This window comes from Caloenas nicobarica, chromosome 5 (genome assembly GCF_036013445.1).
Source record: "Caloenas nicobarica isolate bCalNic1 chromosome 5, bCalNic1.hap1, whole genome shotgun sequence".
Classification (NCBI taxonomy): domain Eukaryota; kingdom Metazoa; phylum Chordata; class Aves; order Columbiformes; family Columbidae; genus Caloenas; species Caloenas nicobarica.
Window position 1 is genome coordinate 40,401,413 of NC_088249.1, and position 20,565 is coordinate 40,421,977.

Here is a 20,565-nt window from a genome sequence, read left to right on the forward strand (position 1 = left end):
ACAAGATTGGAAAGGAATATTAAGGAACCCCAAAGATCAAGGGAGCTCAAGGACAGCTTAAAGTCACTTTTGTCCTCTCCACTTAAGTTATGTTGTGTGAAATCAAGTAATGGAAAATAATTTTCTTTTTACTAAATTGAATTCTGCAGGATCAATTCCACATTCATTGTAATAATTCAATCAAAACCTAGACCTGAAAATTATATTTCTTTCACTTTCTTGCTGGCACACAATTTCTCTTTTGCTGCAAAATATTGCACTGCTGTGCCATAAAAGCTGAAGGGCAGGTACACAGAGCTCCTGCCACAGGCCACGAAATGCAGAGGCTTTGGGAAGCTGGTAGCTGAACACCTCCTAGAGGGCAGCTGTCTAGCAATTATGTCTCCCATTTCTCTTTTGCCTAGTTTTGTTGGTCTCTCAGAGCAGTTCACAGAGGAGTTTTTTTGGCATCTTATCATAGACTTTGATGAATACTGAATAGTCTGTCTCACGGGAAACTGATTTTGGAAATTTTGTTTGATTTCAAATCATGACGAAAACGCCAAATCTTAATATTTTTCATAAACCAAGTTATTCCAAATTTATGCTTCGACTTAATCAAAATGAGTCATTCAGTATGGCAAACAGTCTGTTTTGAAAGCATTAAAATATTTTCCCCCAGCTATCTATTACACCATTTTACTGCATTGATGTTACAAACTCTGAACTCAGAGCAGATTACAGAGTAAAGAAGACACGTTTCAACCTTAACAAAATGTTATAATCATTTCCTTGTGAATATTTGGAAGATATTATTATTTCCCATTAAGTAATGGAACGGGCATTTTCATATAAAAACATGCCATGAGAAAATAGTCACTGCTCAGCATTCGACCATCATCAGCAGAGGGTGAGGCTATGGGCTGTCTTTTGAGGGAGCCCTTCTCTTCCTCTTTCTAACTCTCTCTGCACCTACAGGCTTTATAATCTTCCTTCACCTTCCCTTGTGACTAATTATGCCTGTCACACCTATGTGTGTGAATTCACACATGCATATTTCCTTTTAAGATGCAATTGGAAAAAACCTATAATGAGTGCTGTTCTGAAAGAATAAAACAATTATATTTCTTCCTCTAAATTTATGCATAAGAGCACAACATTTTTGAAGTGCTGTTCCCTTGCAAGGCAAAATATATTTCCCTCTTGTATTCCTTCTTAGATCTTATTTGGAGCTGCTTGAAAACTTCTGTTAAGAGTTGGACACCCCTCCCCCCCTTAATTTTATTCATCTCAGAGTTGTACATCTAATATAAGCCAGTCATCCAAGCTATGCTCCATCTGTGATCATGGTTCTTTGATGGTTGGTTTTAAAACAGGTATCTATAATACAATTTCACATCCTTTTCCTCTAATGACAAAGCCAGCTTGAAAGGCTTGGATCCTTCTTCTCCCGCAAGCTTGTCATCCTTCTGGTTTTGACAACGCAACCATTTGTGTGACGTGGCTGTTAACTAGATTGAAAATATTGAAAAAAAAAAAAACTTTAACCAATGAGAAAGGAAAATTTTCCTTAAGAACAGAAAGTAGTTTTTTTGCAGAAAAATGAATAAAAGTTTTAAGGCTTGAAATGGGAATACAAGGTTTCAAAGAATCAAACTTTTTTTTTCCACTTTTTTAATTGAACACTTCTGATATTACTCCCCACCCCCCTTCTTTTATCCATCTCTCTTTTGGCCAGGTCTTATGAACCCAAGATGATCCATATTCCCTGTGAGAAAAACACAGTTATGCCTCTCAATTTATTTTAAATGTTTCTTTCCCCATTGATGTGCATGGAGGTGCGAGGGAAGAAAATGTACCAGATTAAGAGTTCAGGATTTGAAAATTCCACTCTCTTCAACACAGATGTGATATAAGCAGCAAATGTGTTTTTACATGCCATCACCCCAGGAACAGCAAACTTTCAGATGCAAGGCTGTAGCTCAGACCAATGAAATTCTACCAAGAAAAACAGAAGTTGATTGCCAAGTGAAGCTTTAGGTCATATGGACAAATTGCTCTTATTCAGAACCAACATTAGTACAACCTGTGTAAGCTGTCCGTATCATGTCTGTGTACAGCTTGCAGAAATGGAGTAGATGCCTCTTCTGCTAGCAGTCACCCCAGCCTGAACAGACAGGAGAGAGGAAAGAGGAGAGGAGAGAAAGAGAAAGGACCTCCACTGACCAGTGCAGCTCAAAGGTCCTTGGAAAACCTTCAGGCAGTTAGGTAGCATGTAATTGATTCCTGGCAGCTTTAATAAAGGTGAGACACAATGCAAAACCCAGGCCTTATTATCTGTGAGTAATATGCAGTTAGTATTACAAAAATAGACATACAAGTAATGAGCAGCTGTGCTATAAAAGGAGACATCTTTCTAAGTTAATGTGACAATATGTACGCACATGAGTATGCGAATGTATACACTCTGCAATTAATAGGTTAGGAGGATGCAGTAGATGGTGTATTTTTTTTATTTCAAGAAGTGTTTTTGGCATGCTACTTCTCATCTGTAATTAAAATAGTCATTCAGATCTATTTCAGTAAGTGTACACGTACACTGAAAACTAAATAAGACATCACAATTAGCAATTGGCTATTCAAAGGCATTATGCCAAGTTAGGAAAGTAGTATCAAGAGAGAGACCCAAGAATTCCATCTTGCATCTTATCCACTAGGATAGTGTAGTGAGAAGAAATGTAGATGGCACGGGCCAGACTTTTTCTGGGTGAGTACTGTCTGATAGTTGTAGCACAGTGGCGGAAACCTGCAATGTACTGTCTTTGGTGCCACAGCTTTAAGAGTCTTTGTTTTTTAAGTGCAGTGTAGTGATTTTATTAGAAGCGAAAATTTGAGGCTTGAAAGGGTGAGTACACACTCTACAAAGCATTGGAGAGGATAAAGAGTGGTTGGACAATGTGATTCAGGAAACATCACTGTCCAGGGAAGGAACTGGCCACTGAGTGACTGCACAGAGAAAGTGAGGAAACGAGAGACAAAGCAGCATTTTGTGTCACCAGGGGCAGCCGGGAAGCAGGCATGCTGTGAGCAGCGGGAAAGAGGACTGGAGGAATTTCATACAACTGTAAATGTCTGATCATTCTGTATGTCATGGAAACAGCAGGGGACCTTTGGCAATCCAAGCGAATGTTATAACAGGGAGTTGCTCAGTGCCTGGTTGTGAAAAGCTCTTCAGATTGATCCGCTTACGACCCTTCAAGGAAGATTTTTGTCAGCAGTCAGTAGGTGGGCAAGGAAGTGGTGTTCTGTCTTTTGTGGATGGGAAACCAGATAGTATTGCAGCGGCTGAGTAGGTTCTCTGAAGTAAATAAGCAAGGAGCTACCAAGGATAGTCCATACTAGCATAAATGACTGGTTTCAGTTTCGTAGAATGCAATTGATTTTTAGAAATTTTCTAATGGTGCCAAAGAAGGACCTACAAGGTATGTTCTTAGATGCCATTCGTGTTCTACCCATAAAACAATACAGAAAGTTAAAATAAGTCTGTAAGTATTCTGCTAGCCTGATATGTCGTATGAGACTTGGATCTATGAAATGCACATCTGTGTTCTCTGGGCAAAAGAGGCTGTGTGGTTTGACTGGCCTTCAGCTCACTGGAGGGGAAGCAACCTGCTAGAGTTGTTAAGACAGATTTGTTCGGATGGTGTTAAATTAGCTACCAAGGGAAATTATAGGAAAGTGAGGAATAAAAATGACTTGTTTAGCAGAGAGTGAAAGTGTCGAGAATAAAATTAATCGACGCAGCAAGCTCTGAAAGAGGAGTTATTTAATTGCCTACTGCCAACATGATGAGGCTGGCTAATAAATAAGTGGCAACAGAATGGACTTACTAATTTCTAAACCTAAATGCTGATAAGATGAAATTTCTCAGACTAGGAGGGAGGATTCTTGTGATTGGAATCAAAGGACAGAAGTAGGCTGAGAACAGCATCGCATGGCAAAAATGACATCTGCTTTTGCCCCAGCCGTTGAACCAGATGATCTTAAAGGCCAAAAGATCAACTAATACCTAAAATACATGTTGATGTGCTTTCTCATGACTGCTATAGACTGTCAAATCCAACTAAAGACCTGGAAGAAATACTAACTAGACTGTTGTGTGTAAGGAGAGAAAAAAAAAGCTTTTGTGTGTGTTTGACTCTTTGAATACAAGTGGCATGTTGGAGGTTTCATTCTGCCAGCATGAGACCGTCTTTGCAAATGTTGAGTAAATGACGATATCTGAATGCAAATCCTCATGTCACATGTTAGGATATTGTCTTAGACCTATGCACAGCAAATAAAGAATTGAGGTAGGAACTTAGCTGAGAAGTAAACTTATACAAATGATTGTGGCTTGAATACACACTTCTTTGAAACAGAATAAAATCTGAAGTGGTCTGATATGTATTTTGGCCTAGATGTTCAAATAAATGGACTTTAGTGCCTAAATAACATCTGAAGTGTTGTATCTTGCTACTCCAGGAGAGACAAATCTTCCAAAGTTTAAAACAACATCACACTAACTCAGTTGAAAGAAAGGCTGTAGATGTAAAAATGCAGATAATAATTGGTTGTGTAAACAGCTAGAAAGCCACAAACATATAGCTGAAAGGGCAGGCTATGCTGGTATAAAAATAAGGAATAAAGTACATTACTTGCATGTTAACAATCATATGAATCTGTCATAGATGTGTGTAGTAGGTTTGTCAATAACAGAGACAAAAAGAGTTCAATAAAAAATTCTAGGAAAAAGCAAGAAACAACAATTGATACTGTCTTATAGAAATAATGTAATAGTTTTCATTACAACACGAAGATGTTATGAAAAAGCAGTTATTTAAATGCCTGGTTTGTAAAAGACATCAAGGCAACTTGTGTTCAAGGATTTTGAAAGATCTAGCTAAGGAGCTTTGAAAGACATCCGTGTTGAATTTTTCAGTAAGTGTTGCGATACTGATGAAATTCTTGAGAACTGCAAAAAAATTAATGTTGCATTGGTATGTAAAAAGGGTAAATAGAATGTGCTGAATGGCTGTATTTAATTAAATGTGTTGAAATACACTCTACTCATGTGAATAAGACTACTTGGTAATATAAAGATTGTTGCCTTAACATCAGTCTGAATAAGAATATCAGAACCTTTGCTATAGAATCAAAGAGCTAGAAAAGGATTTATAATTGCATGTCAGTCTAAAGGGCTTATTTGGAAAGAGTTCTTGTTGCAGCATCATTTTTTAAATGAGTTTACAAGTTTTACGAAATTCAGTGTATACGTAGGACATTCCGACTTTGGTCATGTACCTAAATTGGTAATGTTTGATATGTACTTTAGTGCGTGCCTGTGCTGGTACAAATCACTGTGTCACGTGTAGGTTTAGAACAAAAGTATAAATAGGAATCATTGTTGATTAACTCTAAGTTTCCTGCAAGAGTGAATTCTAGGCTGTGTGCGGTTTAACAATTTTAGCAGGAAGTCAGAAGACAACATAAAAGCTGTACTGATAATCTGTTGATAACATGAAGATAGGGAAAAAAAAGGCAAAGCCCAGCTCACCAATGCAATAAAACCAGATATCTCAAAGCGAAGTAATATAGATATGGAGGGTGGGAATACCAGTTCTGGAAGGAAATATGCCAGAGAGAGACTTCATGGCATGATGGATGATAAACTAAGAGGATTTATTTTGGCCAAAATGACTAATGAGATCGTTGCACGGATAAACAAGATCATCTCAGGAGGTAGCAGAATGGCCATCCTGCATAGGATGGCATTAGTGTGTGCTGCTGTCTGCCTTTCAGGAAGAACCCTGAAAAACTGGAGAGGGCTCTAAGAAGATCCTAAAGTATCACCTTATATAATAAGCTTTGGCAAAACTGTGTTTTGCCATGTTGCTCCTTTTTTTTGACCATTACCTGTCATGTATCTGGGCAGAGTACAAAATGAATGATGAAGCAAGCAAGGGACATGGGGACCAACCAACTAATGAGCAAAGAATAAAAGAGTTTAATAGCAAGGAGCAGGAGATCACAGTGACATTTCCAAGGTGAAAGGTTAATAACTTAAAGTTGTAAAAATTCATGAAGGAGAGAGATTATTTATTGAGATGAAAGTGGAAGGTTTAAGAGTAATTGAAAAATACTAGGATAGGTAGTAGACAGAGAGTCTTCTTTTTGTCTAGTCTAACTTCCTGACAGTCAGATCTATTTATATATTAGTTTATCTACTCAGAGAGGCAGAGAGAAATATTGAGTTGCTATTTTTATATTAGATGGGGAAAAACACTAGAAAATGCTCTAAAGGAAATTTCTGTTTTGGCAGGAAGATGGCTTGGCTGACCTGGAATTGATTTCCCATCATGAGTTCTAGAAGTATTTTCTGTAATTTTCTTCTCTTCTGCAAAGTAACATAAAGATTCAGGAAAAATTTCAGCCCTGGAGGTGTCTGAATGCTTTTTTTCTGTAAGATAGTGAAAGAAATAGAATTACCTTCTGAGTGCTGGAGGCTTCTGGTTTTACTGTGTTTAATTACAGAAAAAGTGATGGATTTGTGCTGTGCTCTTAAAAGATCCCATATTTTTGCGGTGACAGTTGAATATTGTTACATGTACCGTTTCCTCCTGGTCATTTTATGTTCCTTAATGGCAGACTTAGCTTAAAATCACTGATCTCCTTTCTCTCCACCTTTTGTTTCTTTTCACTTAAATCATTGTCTTCTGCTGTTCAAGACAGAGAAATCATGTAGTTATTAAGAGGCAGCCTTTATTACTTGTTTAATGCTGAAGTTCATGTCATGTAAGAATTATATACAGGTATGTATGAGAGGATATGATGTGGGGTTATTGGAAGCATCCCTAGAGTTCCAAGTTACAAAGGAAAGTGAAAAAGAGTTTCTGTTAGTGATTGTGTTCACTAGATTTTCAGTTCAATCAGAGGGGTTGAATAAGTGAGAGAGAAAAATAATTGAGACATCAAGTCAGAGCGTAGGCTGGACTGGAGCGTTACAAAACCACTATCCAGATCTCATGCACGGATTCATCATACTGTGAGTCCTCTTCTGCTTAGTCATAGTCAGAAATTCCTTGCCATGAGGAAAGAAATGAATGGGGGTGTATTTCTGTGGGTAAATATGAAAAATTTCCCTATACCACTGGGCATAGGGTCTTCTGTCCAAGTATATTTTGTCTCTCAGTGAACTTGGCTGTAGTGACTGATTTTCCTTCCTTTTGTATGCCAAATTCAGTAAGTGGCATCTTCCTTGAGTAGGTGAGTAGTGTTACTATGAGGCATTTGAATGAACCCTCCTGGTTTTTTGCCAAAATTGAATAGGATGTTGCCGACAGTCTGCATAGTGGATAATGTAACTAGCAGATTAAGTTTTATGCAGTGCTTTTTGCGACAAAGCAGTAGCTAAGTTTTTGTATATCATAATACCAGACAAGCAGACTTTTTTAGACACTTATCTCAATGGTACAAAAAATGTTTGTATCCTGTTTGTTTCAGCCATCACCAATGGCAATGGCAATTTTTTTCACACTAAAGCAGTAAATTCGTGTTTCAAGTAGCTTAGGCCTCTGTTCATGGTATTCTGCCACTGGAACTTGTATTTGCTAATGAGAAAGAAGAGGAAAATCCCAAAGGTGTTTATGTAATTGGGGGCGGGGGGAGCACAAGTCAAATATTTTGATTAAGTTTTAGTGGAACTTCTGCTGTGGCCGTACTATGTTTTGTGGGTCCATGATATTCAGGCTGTTTCCAAAATACATGAACAGCTTGGGGCATGTGAGGAGATGAGTGGGTGGAACAGACTTTAGAGAAAGCCCTGAGGGAAGTAAATACTGAAGCTATAGCAGCACTTAACAAAGATGAAGAGATATAGAACTGAACAACATCTCAACAGACACAGAACGTAATTTGGGAGGAGGAGACTCAAGTTATCAAGAGGTCTTGTTCTATTCCAGCAGAATTTCTTTTAATATGGTGAAATAGATTTGTTTGCAATATGTGATTGATTTTTAGCATGGATTTTTGGACAGTTTTGTGAGGGGATTTCCCCATTCTTTTCATAAGGCAAGCCAAGAAAGGCAAGCCTTTCCTAAGGCTGGCCAAACAAGAATTCACATTCTTTTTGAGGATTTAATCCAATTATTGAAGATACCTTACTTAGCAGACCAGTGTCAGTGTCTTATCTACAGTGCAGAATCATCTTTTCAAACACTCATGTCTCTGCATATTTGAACACAGAGGCAGGAGGAAGCGTGATGTTTGACAGCTGGGCTGTGGAGACCACAGATCAGCCTGTGCCTGCTGCAGTATGATGCTGTTCTGTTCTAAAGTTGTCCTTTCCTTGGAACCCCATGAAGACTGATGGCTGTCTTCAGTACTATAATAAAAGATGGAAGGATACAGCATTCTCATGCAGTGAAACATTCCACAACATTTCACTCACTGCGTGATGCACATTGTCATATATATTAGAATGAAAATCGTTTTAGCAGTTTAAAATCAGAGCAGATATTGCTGAAAAACTAAAAGCAGTGGTAAGTTTGAAAAAGCTGAACATACGCTTTGGGTTTTGGGGTTTGTTTTTGTTTTCCAGATCCTTCTGTGTATTTTCATAATATTACCGTTCAAATTAGTTCTGTTGAGAATAGCTTGGCTGTCATCAATGGCATGTATATACATCTTTGTCTCAACTGCAATTCATGTGAATAGGATTCCTATCTCATCTGACATGATTTCACATTTTTATATTGCTGAATTGATAACACACACGGCTGAGGTTTGAAAGGAACTCATTTTGCATGTTTCTGTCTTTTAACACCTTTTGAAAACAAATATGTTTGTTCTGGTCAACTTGTTTATGATTCCTAGAAAAGAAAACACCAGGGATGGCCTTAAATAAAAATAACTGCATGCTTAGTTTGGGACTTCTGTATTTTCACATGTGCAGATTAAATAAATAAAAAAGCCTTGTTGGTATGAGTTGTTCCAAAGAGACGTCAGAAGGTAAGGAAGATTTAATTGTCAGAAGTACTTCAATGAATAATCATTTGGTAAACTTGTTTTACTTTGAATAACAAAAATTCAATCAAGAAGGACACCCCCATGTAAAACCAGCTAATCTTAGCATGCTGAATTTAATATTCACGTTAGTGAAGTAGAAAACAATTTCTATGGCCTTTTATATCTTCTGAGATTTGCATATTTTTTCCAGCATAACCAAACTTTACATCAAGACTCTTAGGATTTGATCTGAATAAAATGCACAAATGTATATGTATTGGTGTCATAATTATAATCAAAGGTCACAGTTACTGATGAAGGTTTATATAGATACATGGCAAATGGATCCCTGAGATAGAGCAGTGCAGGCAGATTAATAAGAAGAGTATTGGAGAGACTATGTATTATTAGATATTAGACACAAGAAAGTTACCTGATTCCTTTGAAAATCCATGCTTCGTGTCTGGCAGTAAGAAATAAATCTGTTCTCTGGATATGTGCAGCAATGCAAAGGTTTCATTAGCGTTAGTTTCAGATGGGGCGTTGTTCTTGTGTGGTGAAGAGGAGAGCACTTGTGCAGGTACTCCCAAAAGACTGCTGATAAATCCATGTTGTGTATTGTATGGCTAGCATATATCTTACCATTGAACTCCTCTTCTAATCATAGAATGGTTTGGGTCAAAAGGGACCTTTAAAGATCATCTAGTCCAATCCCCCTGCCATAGGCAGGGACATCTTTTCCTGGATCAGCTTGTGCAAAGCCCCATCCAACATGAATGCTTTATAGGCGCAGCTACCGTTACTGCAACGTGGGCACTACTGGAATATATGGTGTCTCTTTAAAAGTTATTTACTGGTAAAAATCAGGGTGGATAAAGGATAGGAAAGATCACATTAGTAAATAAAGTATTTTGTTGTAGTTATGCTTCTGGGAAGCGGTAGGGATATTGTGAAACACTATCAGGACAGTGCTGCACCACTACACTCTAAGGAGGGTGGGTGTAATATAACAGGGCTTTGTTGAATATATGTTCACGTTTAACACTATGAGAGCATAGTTTTGTATAGAAACGCCAAACTCTTCCCTTGTTCTTTTTGTTTTGTCGCAGTTGTTGTCTCTTCTGCTGGATCACATGAAGAAAACTCTTCTTCACCAAATTCACCTCAGAAGCTGTCCCAGATAAAAAACAGGATGGTGTCATTGCATCAGCCTTCTAAACCAGGTACTACAAGTCCTCTTCCTTATTTCAACTTCAGAATGTATATGGAAGGTACATGCTGGTAGTCACAAGGACCCTTTGACAGAAAGTTGTGCCTCTGGCTTTCTGACAGAAAACGGAGCAATGATCCAAAAAGGCCAGCATAACCTTAAGGGAATCCCCTAGTTCCTTATAAAAACAAACAAACAGTATATATACACACATATATTTGTTTGTTTGTTTTTAAAAAAATATATATATATATTTTTTTAATCTCCATCAGCACAGTGAAATCTACCAGATTTGGGTTTGGGAGTTGAAATAAAAGCTACTTAGTGGAGCTGCTTTCCAGCAACTATAGAACAAACCACCTTTCTTGGTACCTTTTTCTCCTTTTTCTTTTCCTTGGGGGAGGGCAGGGAAGGGTTAACAGAGAGCATCTGCCACGCTTGTTGTTGTCCTGCAATAAACAGTGACAATACCAAATGAAGTTTTTTTTCAACTGGGGTTTTCTTTTTCTAGGCATTGTAAAAGGCCAGTGAGCTGGACAAAATGCTTGTGAGATAAGTAGGATGAATTTGGTCTTACTGTGGTGCCAGGACAGACATAGGAAATACAATACTTTATAAATGCCTAAGAGAATGAACCACTTGCTGTCAGTGGTGTGGAATCTTGTCAACTGAAGTGATACCTTTTCATTTAGTGAAATAATCACAGACTGGTTGAGGCTGGAAGGAGCCTCTTCAGATGATCTAGTCCTACTGCCCCGGCTCAAGTAGAGTCAGCTAGAGCTGGTTGCCCATGACAGTATCCAAATATATCTCCACAAATGGAGACTGCACAAATTCTCTGGATGGCCTGTTCCAGTGTTTGACCACTCTTATGGTAAAAAAGCGTTTTCTTGTGTTCAGATTGAATTTCCTGATTTTTTGTTTGTTTCTTAATTTGTGCCCATTTCCTCTTGTTCTGTCAAGTGGACACTATTGAGAAGTGTCTGGATTCCTCTTCATTCCCTCCCATCAAGTGTTTGTACACACTGATAAAATCCCCTTGAGCCTTCTCTTCAACACACTGAACATTCCCAGCTCTGTCAACCTCTTCTCTTATGAAAGGTGTTCCAGTCCCTCAATCATCTTTGTGGACCCATGCTGGACTTACTCCAGTAAGTCCATTTCTTTCTTGTGTGGAGGAGCCCAGAGCTGGGCACAGTGCTCCAGATATGGTCTCAGCAGTGCTGAGTAGAGGGGGAGATCACCTCTCTCTCATCTGCTGGCAGTGCTTTTCCTAATGCAGCCCAGAAGGCTGTTGGCCACCTTTGTAACGAGAGTGCATTGCTGGCTTGTGGACAGCTTGTTGTCCATCAGGACCCCAAGGTCCTTCAGAGCTGTTTTGCAGCCAGTCCGCCCCCAGCGTGTACTGGTGCCAGGGGTTATTCCTCCCCTGGTGCAGGACTTGGCATTTCCTTCTGTCGAACTTCAAGAGGTAGCTATCAACCCCATCTCCAGCCTGTCCAGGCTGCTCTGAATGGCAGCACAACCATCTGGTGTGTCAGCTGCTCCTCCTGGTTTTGTTCCTCTATGAACCTGCTGAGGGTGCAATCTCCCCCTTCAATCCAGGTCATTAATGAAGATGCTAAACAAGAAAGAAAGGCCTGTGCATGCTAGAAAAGTCACGCACATTCCTCACAGGAGATGGCAAGGTGACCTAGACTTGCTAGAGAGGCGTTCCTTATAGTAACATTTTGCGGATGGTATCTAATTCTTTAAAGTGAGTACCTCCTTTCTGACATGCCCTATGACTGTCCATGAGCTTTCTTCAATCTAAGCTTCTTCAGAGTGCTTTTGTAACACCTTAAAATGTCCTTTTCTGATTGTAGTTAAGTACATCTATTTCTCCCTCTAATTTACTTTTTTTCCTTTTCATGTCTGTTACACTTTTCCTTTTTGGGGACCTACACTTGAAGTTCTCCAGGTTCATAAGTACTAAGCAAAGCTGGATATGAAGCATCTGTAAGGTGGTACACAGTAGTGTCAGAGGTTGCAGGTTTCAGTGTTCCCTTACACTGTGACCACACAGGTGTACCCAGTTCTCCTGCCCTGCAATTTATGCTGAACAACAGCTTCTTGTTGATTGATCTTTCCACCACAACGCGATGCACATGATCTGTTGCCAGAGAGCTCAGAGGCCTTTTTTTTTACCAGTTGTCAACAACTTGTCTGATCTATTTCAGACTCTTCTTTCAGGCATTCAGATCCTCCCAGGTCTCAGGTTGTGACAGATAGGCTTCATATAGCCCAGAGAGTATGGGAATTAGGTGCTTCTGAAGGAGAACATTGTATTCACTTACCTGAGCTGCACACTGCTTTGTTATGTCAGGCACGTTCTAAGGATTGAATCTGCATTCCTACTGCACGCAGGGGTATTTGTAAGATTTAATGAAATTATTTTGTCATAAATATTAGTTTCAAGTAATCCTCTATTTTAAAAAGAAAGGGAATTTTTTCTTTCCTGAGCAGTCACTTTGCTCTCTTGAACTGTTGTGTTGTTGTGAGAGAAATTGCTTTCTGGGTTTTATGACCAACTAGATTTTTACCTTATAAAAATATTACTGCTACTGACAGTAAGTCTGTGGGTACTGATTTAACCTGTCAAACTTCAACAGATTTGAAACAGCACAGCAAGTCTGGATTAGGCCTCTGCTTTGTGTCACACAGCCATGGAGTTTCTGAGCTGTTGAGATCCCTAAAGCTGTTTTACTGGATCATCAAACCATAGCCTGGAGCTGTGCACAGACATCTTTCCCTTGGTCTGCAGAGCCAGGAGGGTGGCTGGTGTCCTCCCTCCTGTGCCCAGCTGGAAGGTGGCGTCGCGTACCCGCACACACAACTTGACAGTTCACCTGCTTGTGGCTTCCACTTGAAATTGATGGGCTGAACAGCGCAACAGGCCTTTACGAAGCCATATGGATTTGAGGAGGTGGGCTGAGAAGCTCTCCAGGTGGTTGGCCCAGCTGGTAGGTTGAGAGAGGCAGTGACCTCCAGTGCCAGGCAGGGCTGCGGGGATGGGAGTTCAAAGCCTGTCTCAAGCCACAGTGATCTGCAACATCTGCTTTCTCTTACCCCTGCATGCTAGGTGCTGTTTTACAAAAATGTAGTTACAGTCAACTTTAAAAATTAGGAAAACATTTGTCTGCTTTGGCTGTTGCACTCAGAAGATGCTTCCATTTCTTCTTTTTTGAAAGCTTAGTTAAAGTATAGCCAATCTTCTGGAGGCTCTTATGTTTTTATTTCTGCCCCACCTGTGTTGCCTGTGCAACCAACTATCCTTGTTATATCCCTGACCTTAATTCTGTTCTTCATACCTGTCTTTTCTCCTCCCCAGAAACAGAACTACCAAAGGGATAAATTATCTCATGGATGTTTGCAAGGTCTGAATACCCTATGAGTGTCAGGATCCCAAATACAAATGTTTAGTCTCTTATTATTTCTCATATGGCCTGGGGGTCCTCCAGTTATTACTGTAATATTATTATTACTACTGAAAATAAATATCATGCAAGTTAATATCAACTTACCATGTCTATTCATCCCTCTCTGTGTGGGAGAGCTTTGTGCAGCTAAAATCCCTTCAGGGACTTTATACTGGATTGATGAGAGAACAGTGAATTACTTCTTGTCTGGTTTATAATATGCTGATTATGAAAAATTCTGACCAGGATGATGTAGTGTTTTCAATGATGCAAATGGACTCTGGAGTTTGTTATGGTGCTCTTGTCCATCCTGCCAGAGGAAAGCAAAGCTGTTTTAAAAACATAAATAAATAAAAAATATGTAAACTTGCATTGCTTGGCTATTTTGCTTGAGACCCTGTCAAGCTCTTTCTATTGCTGAGAGAGGGTTGACCTTAGAGTTTCATTTCTTCCTCTCTGCCAAAATGCTAAATCCATTCAGTTTCAATATCCTTGCTGCAGCAGGTATTATTCAGGATTTTATGTACATGTGTGCTAGACTTTCCAGTGCTGCAAATTCATTGGTAATACCAGTGGGAGGATACTGATTTACACCTGCCAAGAATTTGCAGGGTTGTTTTTCTTTCTGGCATGTTCCTGCAACCACCCTGGGAGAGACTCTGTTGTTATTGCACAAGACAAACTTCCTTTTTCCGGTTCGACTCTTCCATTTCTTGGGAGACATGGCCCCATACACTGTAGATCTGTTCATTCATGTGCCTGCACCACCCCTGCACTTTGAACTGGGGAAGACCTCAATGAAACCCTTGGTTTCTCATAACAGAAATCTCTTGTATCATCGGCTCAAGCTGTTCATGGGTGACGTCTACAGACAATTTTGGAAAACCGGACTGGGTGTTATCTTCACTTGATGTCCTGGTGTCTCAGGAGAGGCAGCAACTGCTTCTGGAAAACAGTTCCTCCCGTGGAGATGTTGAAGGTAGGCAGAGCTACAGTTCCCCTCGAGTGGACATCTGCTTTCTCCCAGCACTGGTAGCAGCTGTGGGTGCAGCAGCAGGAGGCAGCAGGCTGAGGCCGCCAGCACTTGTCACTGAAAACGCTGCCATATGCACAACTCGTAAGTGCGCTGTCAGTGCCCAGGAGTCACTGAGAGCCACATAATGTATGTGTACTGCCTGAGTTGTGTGTGTATGTACCCTGTATACAGCCAGCCCCTTTATATATTCCTTTTGTATCTCCCTGTTTTTTGCTTACAGAGACTGGATTTTTCTTAGGAAGCTCAATCGTTTACAAGCCAGGGCTGGCTCCACATGTCTGCTGTCTGAATTGCAAAGTCTTTTGTTGAACGTCTTCACTCTGCTTTGTTTGGTTTCTTCTCTTGTCATTCCTTCTATCACTCCTTATTTCTGTAATTTTTAGTTTATTATCCTTTCTCTACTTCTTTTTTTTTTGGTGCATAGTCCTCTCCTTTCTTCTCATGATTCCTTTCTTCAACTTCTGTCCATTTTTTCTCTTATTATCTCTCTTCTATCCACACTGTGTGTCTCTTTTTTTTTTTTTTTTTTTTTTTTTTTTTCCTCACAGGGGACATTTTCCTCCTGAACACCAATAGGCTCCCAGATAGATGTGAGTTCAGCCTGCATAGCCCCATCCTGCCTGGGAGTTTGGACTCTTGCTTGCTGGAACTGGCCATATATTCACAGGATGCTGTTCCTCTCCTCCAGAGGTTCACAGTTGAAATCAGATATGGGGAGACAAACAGAAGTATAATCATTTCTCTGAGAGCTGGCCATGAGGAGGATGCCAGGTAAGACCATCAATTTGCAGCTGTTTAGACTTTGAATTGCAGGGTAGGGTGGAGTCCCTCCAGACCACTGTTTATCAGCATTTTCTCCCTTCTTGAGATCATTGCTGCTGTTATAGCAGAAAATGAAGCTAGAACTCTCAGGACTGAAGCATGCAGCTTCCTGACAGGATGTCTGTAACAGACCCAGGTTTTGTGTGTCCCCTTTGCAAAGAACACACTTGCTTGGGACTCGTTCTTCTCCCCTCATGTTTGGAAGGGTCAAGAACAGTTGACTCTTTTCCTGATGCTGGGAATATAGCTGTAAAATGCACTCAGTCCAAAGACTGACTTGGCAACATGACTGATATCCTCTAAGTATTTGAGGGGTCCTGTCATTATTACAAGGGTCACATTTGTCATTTTGAGGTAGGGTTATCTTTACCTCTTTTCTAATTTACTCCTGTCTGCTAAGTTCAGGAGCATCCTCTTCTGCTTCATTTGCAGAGTTCAGGGGAAAAACAGGGGCTAGAGGTGAGGTGAAGACAAAAAAAAAAAAAAAGGCAGTGCAGCAACCCTGGATCTTGCCCTGTATTCTCTTCTCTTTGATCTTCCCACTGCTTTCCTTTTTCATTCCAGTATGTAGCAGAATGCAGCTGGGAGAAGAAATAGGAAAAATGAATGAATTACAGCAGGAAAAGAAGGAGAAAAGTCCATGTCATCAGACTTTACCATTTTCCATGTGCTTGTTTTTCCTTTGCGGCAATCTGCCTTGTAAGAACCTGGGTCAGACTCACAGCGCAGCTTTTTATTTCCATCACCTGACTGACTCCCATGGAGAACTTAAGCAATAGATCCCAGTTCTTGTTTTCTTTGAATTCTTTGGCACTCCCCAGACTGCCATAGATGTCTGTAGCCAAGACTCCTGGTCAGCCAAAGATAGCAGAGTTTGACTTTAAAAAGTATTTATTTTCCTTCAGATCCCTCTCTCTCTCTCTCCTGCTTTTAGCTGTTGCTCACTTCCTTCCTGGCTACTCCTTCCCCTTCTTGTCAATTTCACAAGGAAACTGTTGCATTTTATGGGATCAGTTTCTAATGTCCTTTTTTTACCTCTAACTGCCAGTGCTGCTTTTGAGTATTTGACAAGCCTCTGCAACTGCAGCCAAAGCTCCGTTCCCCTGTATAAACACATAAAATACACTTTTGATTTGCCTAACTGGCCAGACCAGGCTTTGATCACAATCACTGCAGTCTCTCTGGAATGGATCATAGATGTTGTTTAACAGCTTATTTGAGCACTGCAAAACAATTCTACCTGAAATCAAGATTATCATCTATCTAAGAGTGATGGCATTTAGATTTATTAGAATGGAGTTAGCTTTACTGGAAGTTGGCACAGACACTGGTATTACTTTTTCTTAGTGAATGAAATGAAGCACTGGTAAGCTCAGAGGATTTAGTATTAAGGTGTTAAAGATGGAAGGTGGCTGAGTCCTGTTTTAAATCAAGATAGAAGGGAGGAGAAGGAACAGATAGAAGCAGAGTTAGGAGCCATTTTAGGTCAAATAACCTTCCTTTTCTCCCTCATTATACGGAAAATCTTTAAAATCTCTGCACAGTTCCAGAAAGATCTGAGTGTGCAAGCAGGACAAAAAATTATTTCTAACAGAGTGATTGAGCTGCTTCTCATTAGGCAGATAGTCTGAAATGAACATTCCCTCCATGATTAAGATCTTAACAGCATTGGTTGTTAAGAAGAGAGACCATCCTGAAGCGTTCCTGCTTTCCAGGGGCTTTCCGTTGGAGTGGGAGTTCTACAGGCTTTTGTTTTAACCAAACACTGCCGCACAATTTAGAGCAGAACAAGGAGGAGAAAGAGCAAATGACCTTGAGATAGATGCCTATTTGTAGTACATAGTTTAACCATTGACAGTTACTACCAAGGGATTGTCTTGAGATCAAAGTAGAAACTTAGATATAGAAAAAAGGCTAGGTGGCACTTTTTCAGATAATCTGGCACTCCAGAAAATCCTGCCTCAGTTTCTTTTATCACCCCCCAATTCCAGGATCAAGCTGTACTTTGTCATAAATTCCAGCTGCACCAGACCACTTCAGTGAACTGTCCCCTTTCTGAACCTGGAAGTATTCTCCTGATGGTGTTTCCTTCTTCAGGGTCCATCAGCTACACAGTTCCCAAAAGCTTAGATATGTGTCAGGCATGAGAGAAAGTTGTTGTGCTGTCTGCTTCACTGACTGCTAGGATTTATCATTTAATTGTTAGTATTGAACCTGCCACTCATTTTTTCACACATGTATCTTAGTGAAAGAACAAAGAAACAGATGGAACTTGAGACATGGTGTCCTCTGAACAAGTAGGGCAAAGTCACGGTATTTATTACTATATACCACTCTATAAGGTGTGGGTATTCTGAGTTACTACCAGTAGAGGGAGAACCACTGAGGAAGTGAGGTGTTCAAAATTCTATATATTTACAAAAAATATATAAAATTATATTTCTCATTATCTCAGTAGAGCTCAAACATCAAGAGCCTGTAGCTTTTCTTTAAAGTCCAAGCCTTTTTCATCTGGCACTTGGCTCAGAAAGCTGTCTTCACTTTCTCAGTGTTACAGTTACAGTGCTTGTTCAGGTCCCATCTAATGTCTTTTTTACTATTTTGCTTATGCTGCCTTTTCTCTCTTTACCATGCAGACCCAGGAACAGTCACAGCTGAAAATTCTTCTGAGTCTTGTGTACTTTTATTTTGAATGGCTTCACATGCTTGTGTTTGTTGTTGACCACAAGTATTCCAGTATTGTCAGCCGAAACTGGTTCAGTAAGGAGCTAGTTTCTTTCAAGTCTCAGTAATCACACTTCAGTGAAAATAAAAAAGCATCACTTGGGGCAGGGATAATATTTTCCCTTTCCATGATCAGTAAGCCAAATTGATCTTGATCTGCTTGCTTTCTGAAGTACAAGGCACTGGTCGTTATAGTCTTGGCAGATCAAAAAGCAAAAAGTTCACAGCCATGTGCACACATGGGTTTTCAGTTATCCAACCTCACAAAACAATTATAGCTTACTTTTGTGTGTGTGTGTTGTTTGTGGGGGTTTTTTTTGGGGGGGGGCTGTTAATAGGGGGGTTGGCAGTGCTAAAATGCCTTGCAAACTTCTGAGACACTTGTAGAAACTGGTTTTGACACTTCTGTTCCACTAATGTGGTTGGTTTTGTCTGCAGAAGTTACTTAACTTCTACCGTCATATATGGAAACATTGCCATGTAGCTAAACTGAATGTCTAGAAACAGGTAGGGTCATTTGGGTTTCATAAATCAGGTGTCCAACTACATAAGCCTTTGAAAGGGAGTAGTCTGGTAAGTGTCCTGAGAAAATGCCTAATATGTACTGACAACAATAAGCACAGCCATTTTGATTAAAAAATGTGGCTGGAAAAGGAGAGGTTGTCCAGCTGTTATATAGGACTCTAATTTTTTCATACTAATCTGGGAGTATGATTTACTGCCATTTGTGCTTCTGTTGAAATTGCACCCAAAAATACACTGGGTCAAGTAACCCTCTAACTGGCTGGTGAAGGCAGGAGGGGTGAGCATGTGTTCTGCTCTCTCTTCTATTTCCTTTTAAGCCCAATGGCCAGAACTGGATGTTTGTGAAGACTTGTGGACAACAACTTTCTATCTGTAGAAAAGTAATGTAAAGTTTCTGATTTGTATGTTCACTGATTAAGCCTAGAAGCATTTAGCATACATACCTTTGTGCAATAACTCGTGCAGTGAGTTCCGCTAATTCAGAAAAGGTTTCAGCTTTCCTGTTCAGATGTATTAAATTTTTCATCCTTAATAAAGAAATTGTTTTTAATGTTAAGATAGTCTTTCCTAAAACTAACAATCGGTTATATTTGTTGGATATGGAAAGGCATGACATAGAAAGGATTGGTAAGGAGAAGGAAGAAAACTTCTGCTCTGCAGAGGAGATTTTGAGAGGTTAATAGAAGTGAAAAGTTGAAAATACAAACCAAGCGTTGAAATGATAGGTTTGCAGAGTGAATCTTGAATTCTCTTGCCTTAAGCATCAGGTTGCTTGCAACGCGTAACTTTCTATCCATGCAAATTTGTCAAAATCGTGTCAGAATCTGTTAGGCCTCCCATACATACTGATAAATTTTGACATCTCTATTTAGAAGAAGAGTAATATTACCTCATTACTTGAGATCTAGTTTGACATAAAATCAATAGTAAAGGTATTGCCAAGTTTGGCTTATCTGGAAGCCTGCTGCAATGATCCATCTTCTGCGAGATTGACAATGGGCTGCATTCCTGGTTCCATTAAGAAAATTAAATTGGCTCTGACTGGCCCCTGTTTGGATAGTGAGACGAAGCAAAGAGGGTGTAATTATTTACAGCATTAGAAATCTTGCTGCAGCTGGATCTTTGGGGCGAGGCTTTCTCTGAAGGGGAATACCTAGATGATGATGGGACTCCGTATACAAAAGTATTCTGTGTGACGCAAAGCTACTTGTCATTTTTGCAATCTCTGGATGCTTGCCAGCTTTTCCTGTGGTGTTATAAATGGAGTCAAATTTCAGTAGTAGAGTGCACAACTAGAATGTGTCATGGTACCTTAGGGCTCTGACTGGGAAGAGCTGCCAGTTCACACAAGTAGTGGTTTAGGACAGTGGCCTTGCTCTTTTACAAGATGCCACAATTCTCCCAGCAGAGATGGCAGAATGGACAGCGTGTCTTTCTCAGCTGTGACGTTTCAGAGGTTGGTTTATTAACTTAAATCACCGGTAGTTTTCATTTATTTTGATATACGAGGCTATAAATGGCAAGTTCGAAAGTGTCTAGCTCATAAACCATGTAGGATTAAGGTGCAGCAGCTGAACTAGTCATTGTTTTCAGCTGTGGGGCAGTAATCTCTTTAGTTCTTACTAGTAAATGTACTGCTGGTTGCGAATCAGCAGCTGTGTGCTACAGGCTCCTGCACTCAGGGGTGTGATAACACTGGTGATGTGGTGATGTCTCAGCTGCGGCGTGGGTTGTAACTTAGTGGAGGTACTAGAACTATGTCTCAG

At 39.9% G+C, this 20,565-nt stretch overlaps 1 protein-coding gene across 1 annotated transcript in view; it reads left to right on the forward strand.

The window, feature by feature from the left end:
- The first annotated feature begins 10,161 nt into the window (after positions 1 to 10,161).
- The window catches only part of LTK (leukocyte receptor tyrosine kinase), a 54,511-nt gene continuing 44,107 nt past the window's right edge, over positions 10,162 to 20,565 (forward strand). Inside the window, exons 1-3 of the mRNA XM_065636069.1 lie at positions 10,162 to 10,247; positions 14,516 to 14,671; positions 15,277 to 15,499. Of these exons, the coding sequence (XP_065492141.1) occupies positions 10,217 to 10,247; positions 14,516 to 14,671; positions 15,277 to 15,499 (410 nt within the window). The 5' untranslated portion in view covers positions 10,162 to 10,216. The remainder of the gene's footprint in view (positions 10,248 to 14,515; positions 14,672 to 15,276; positions 15,500 to 20,565) is intronic.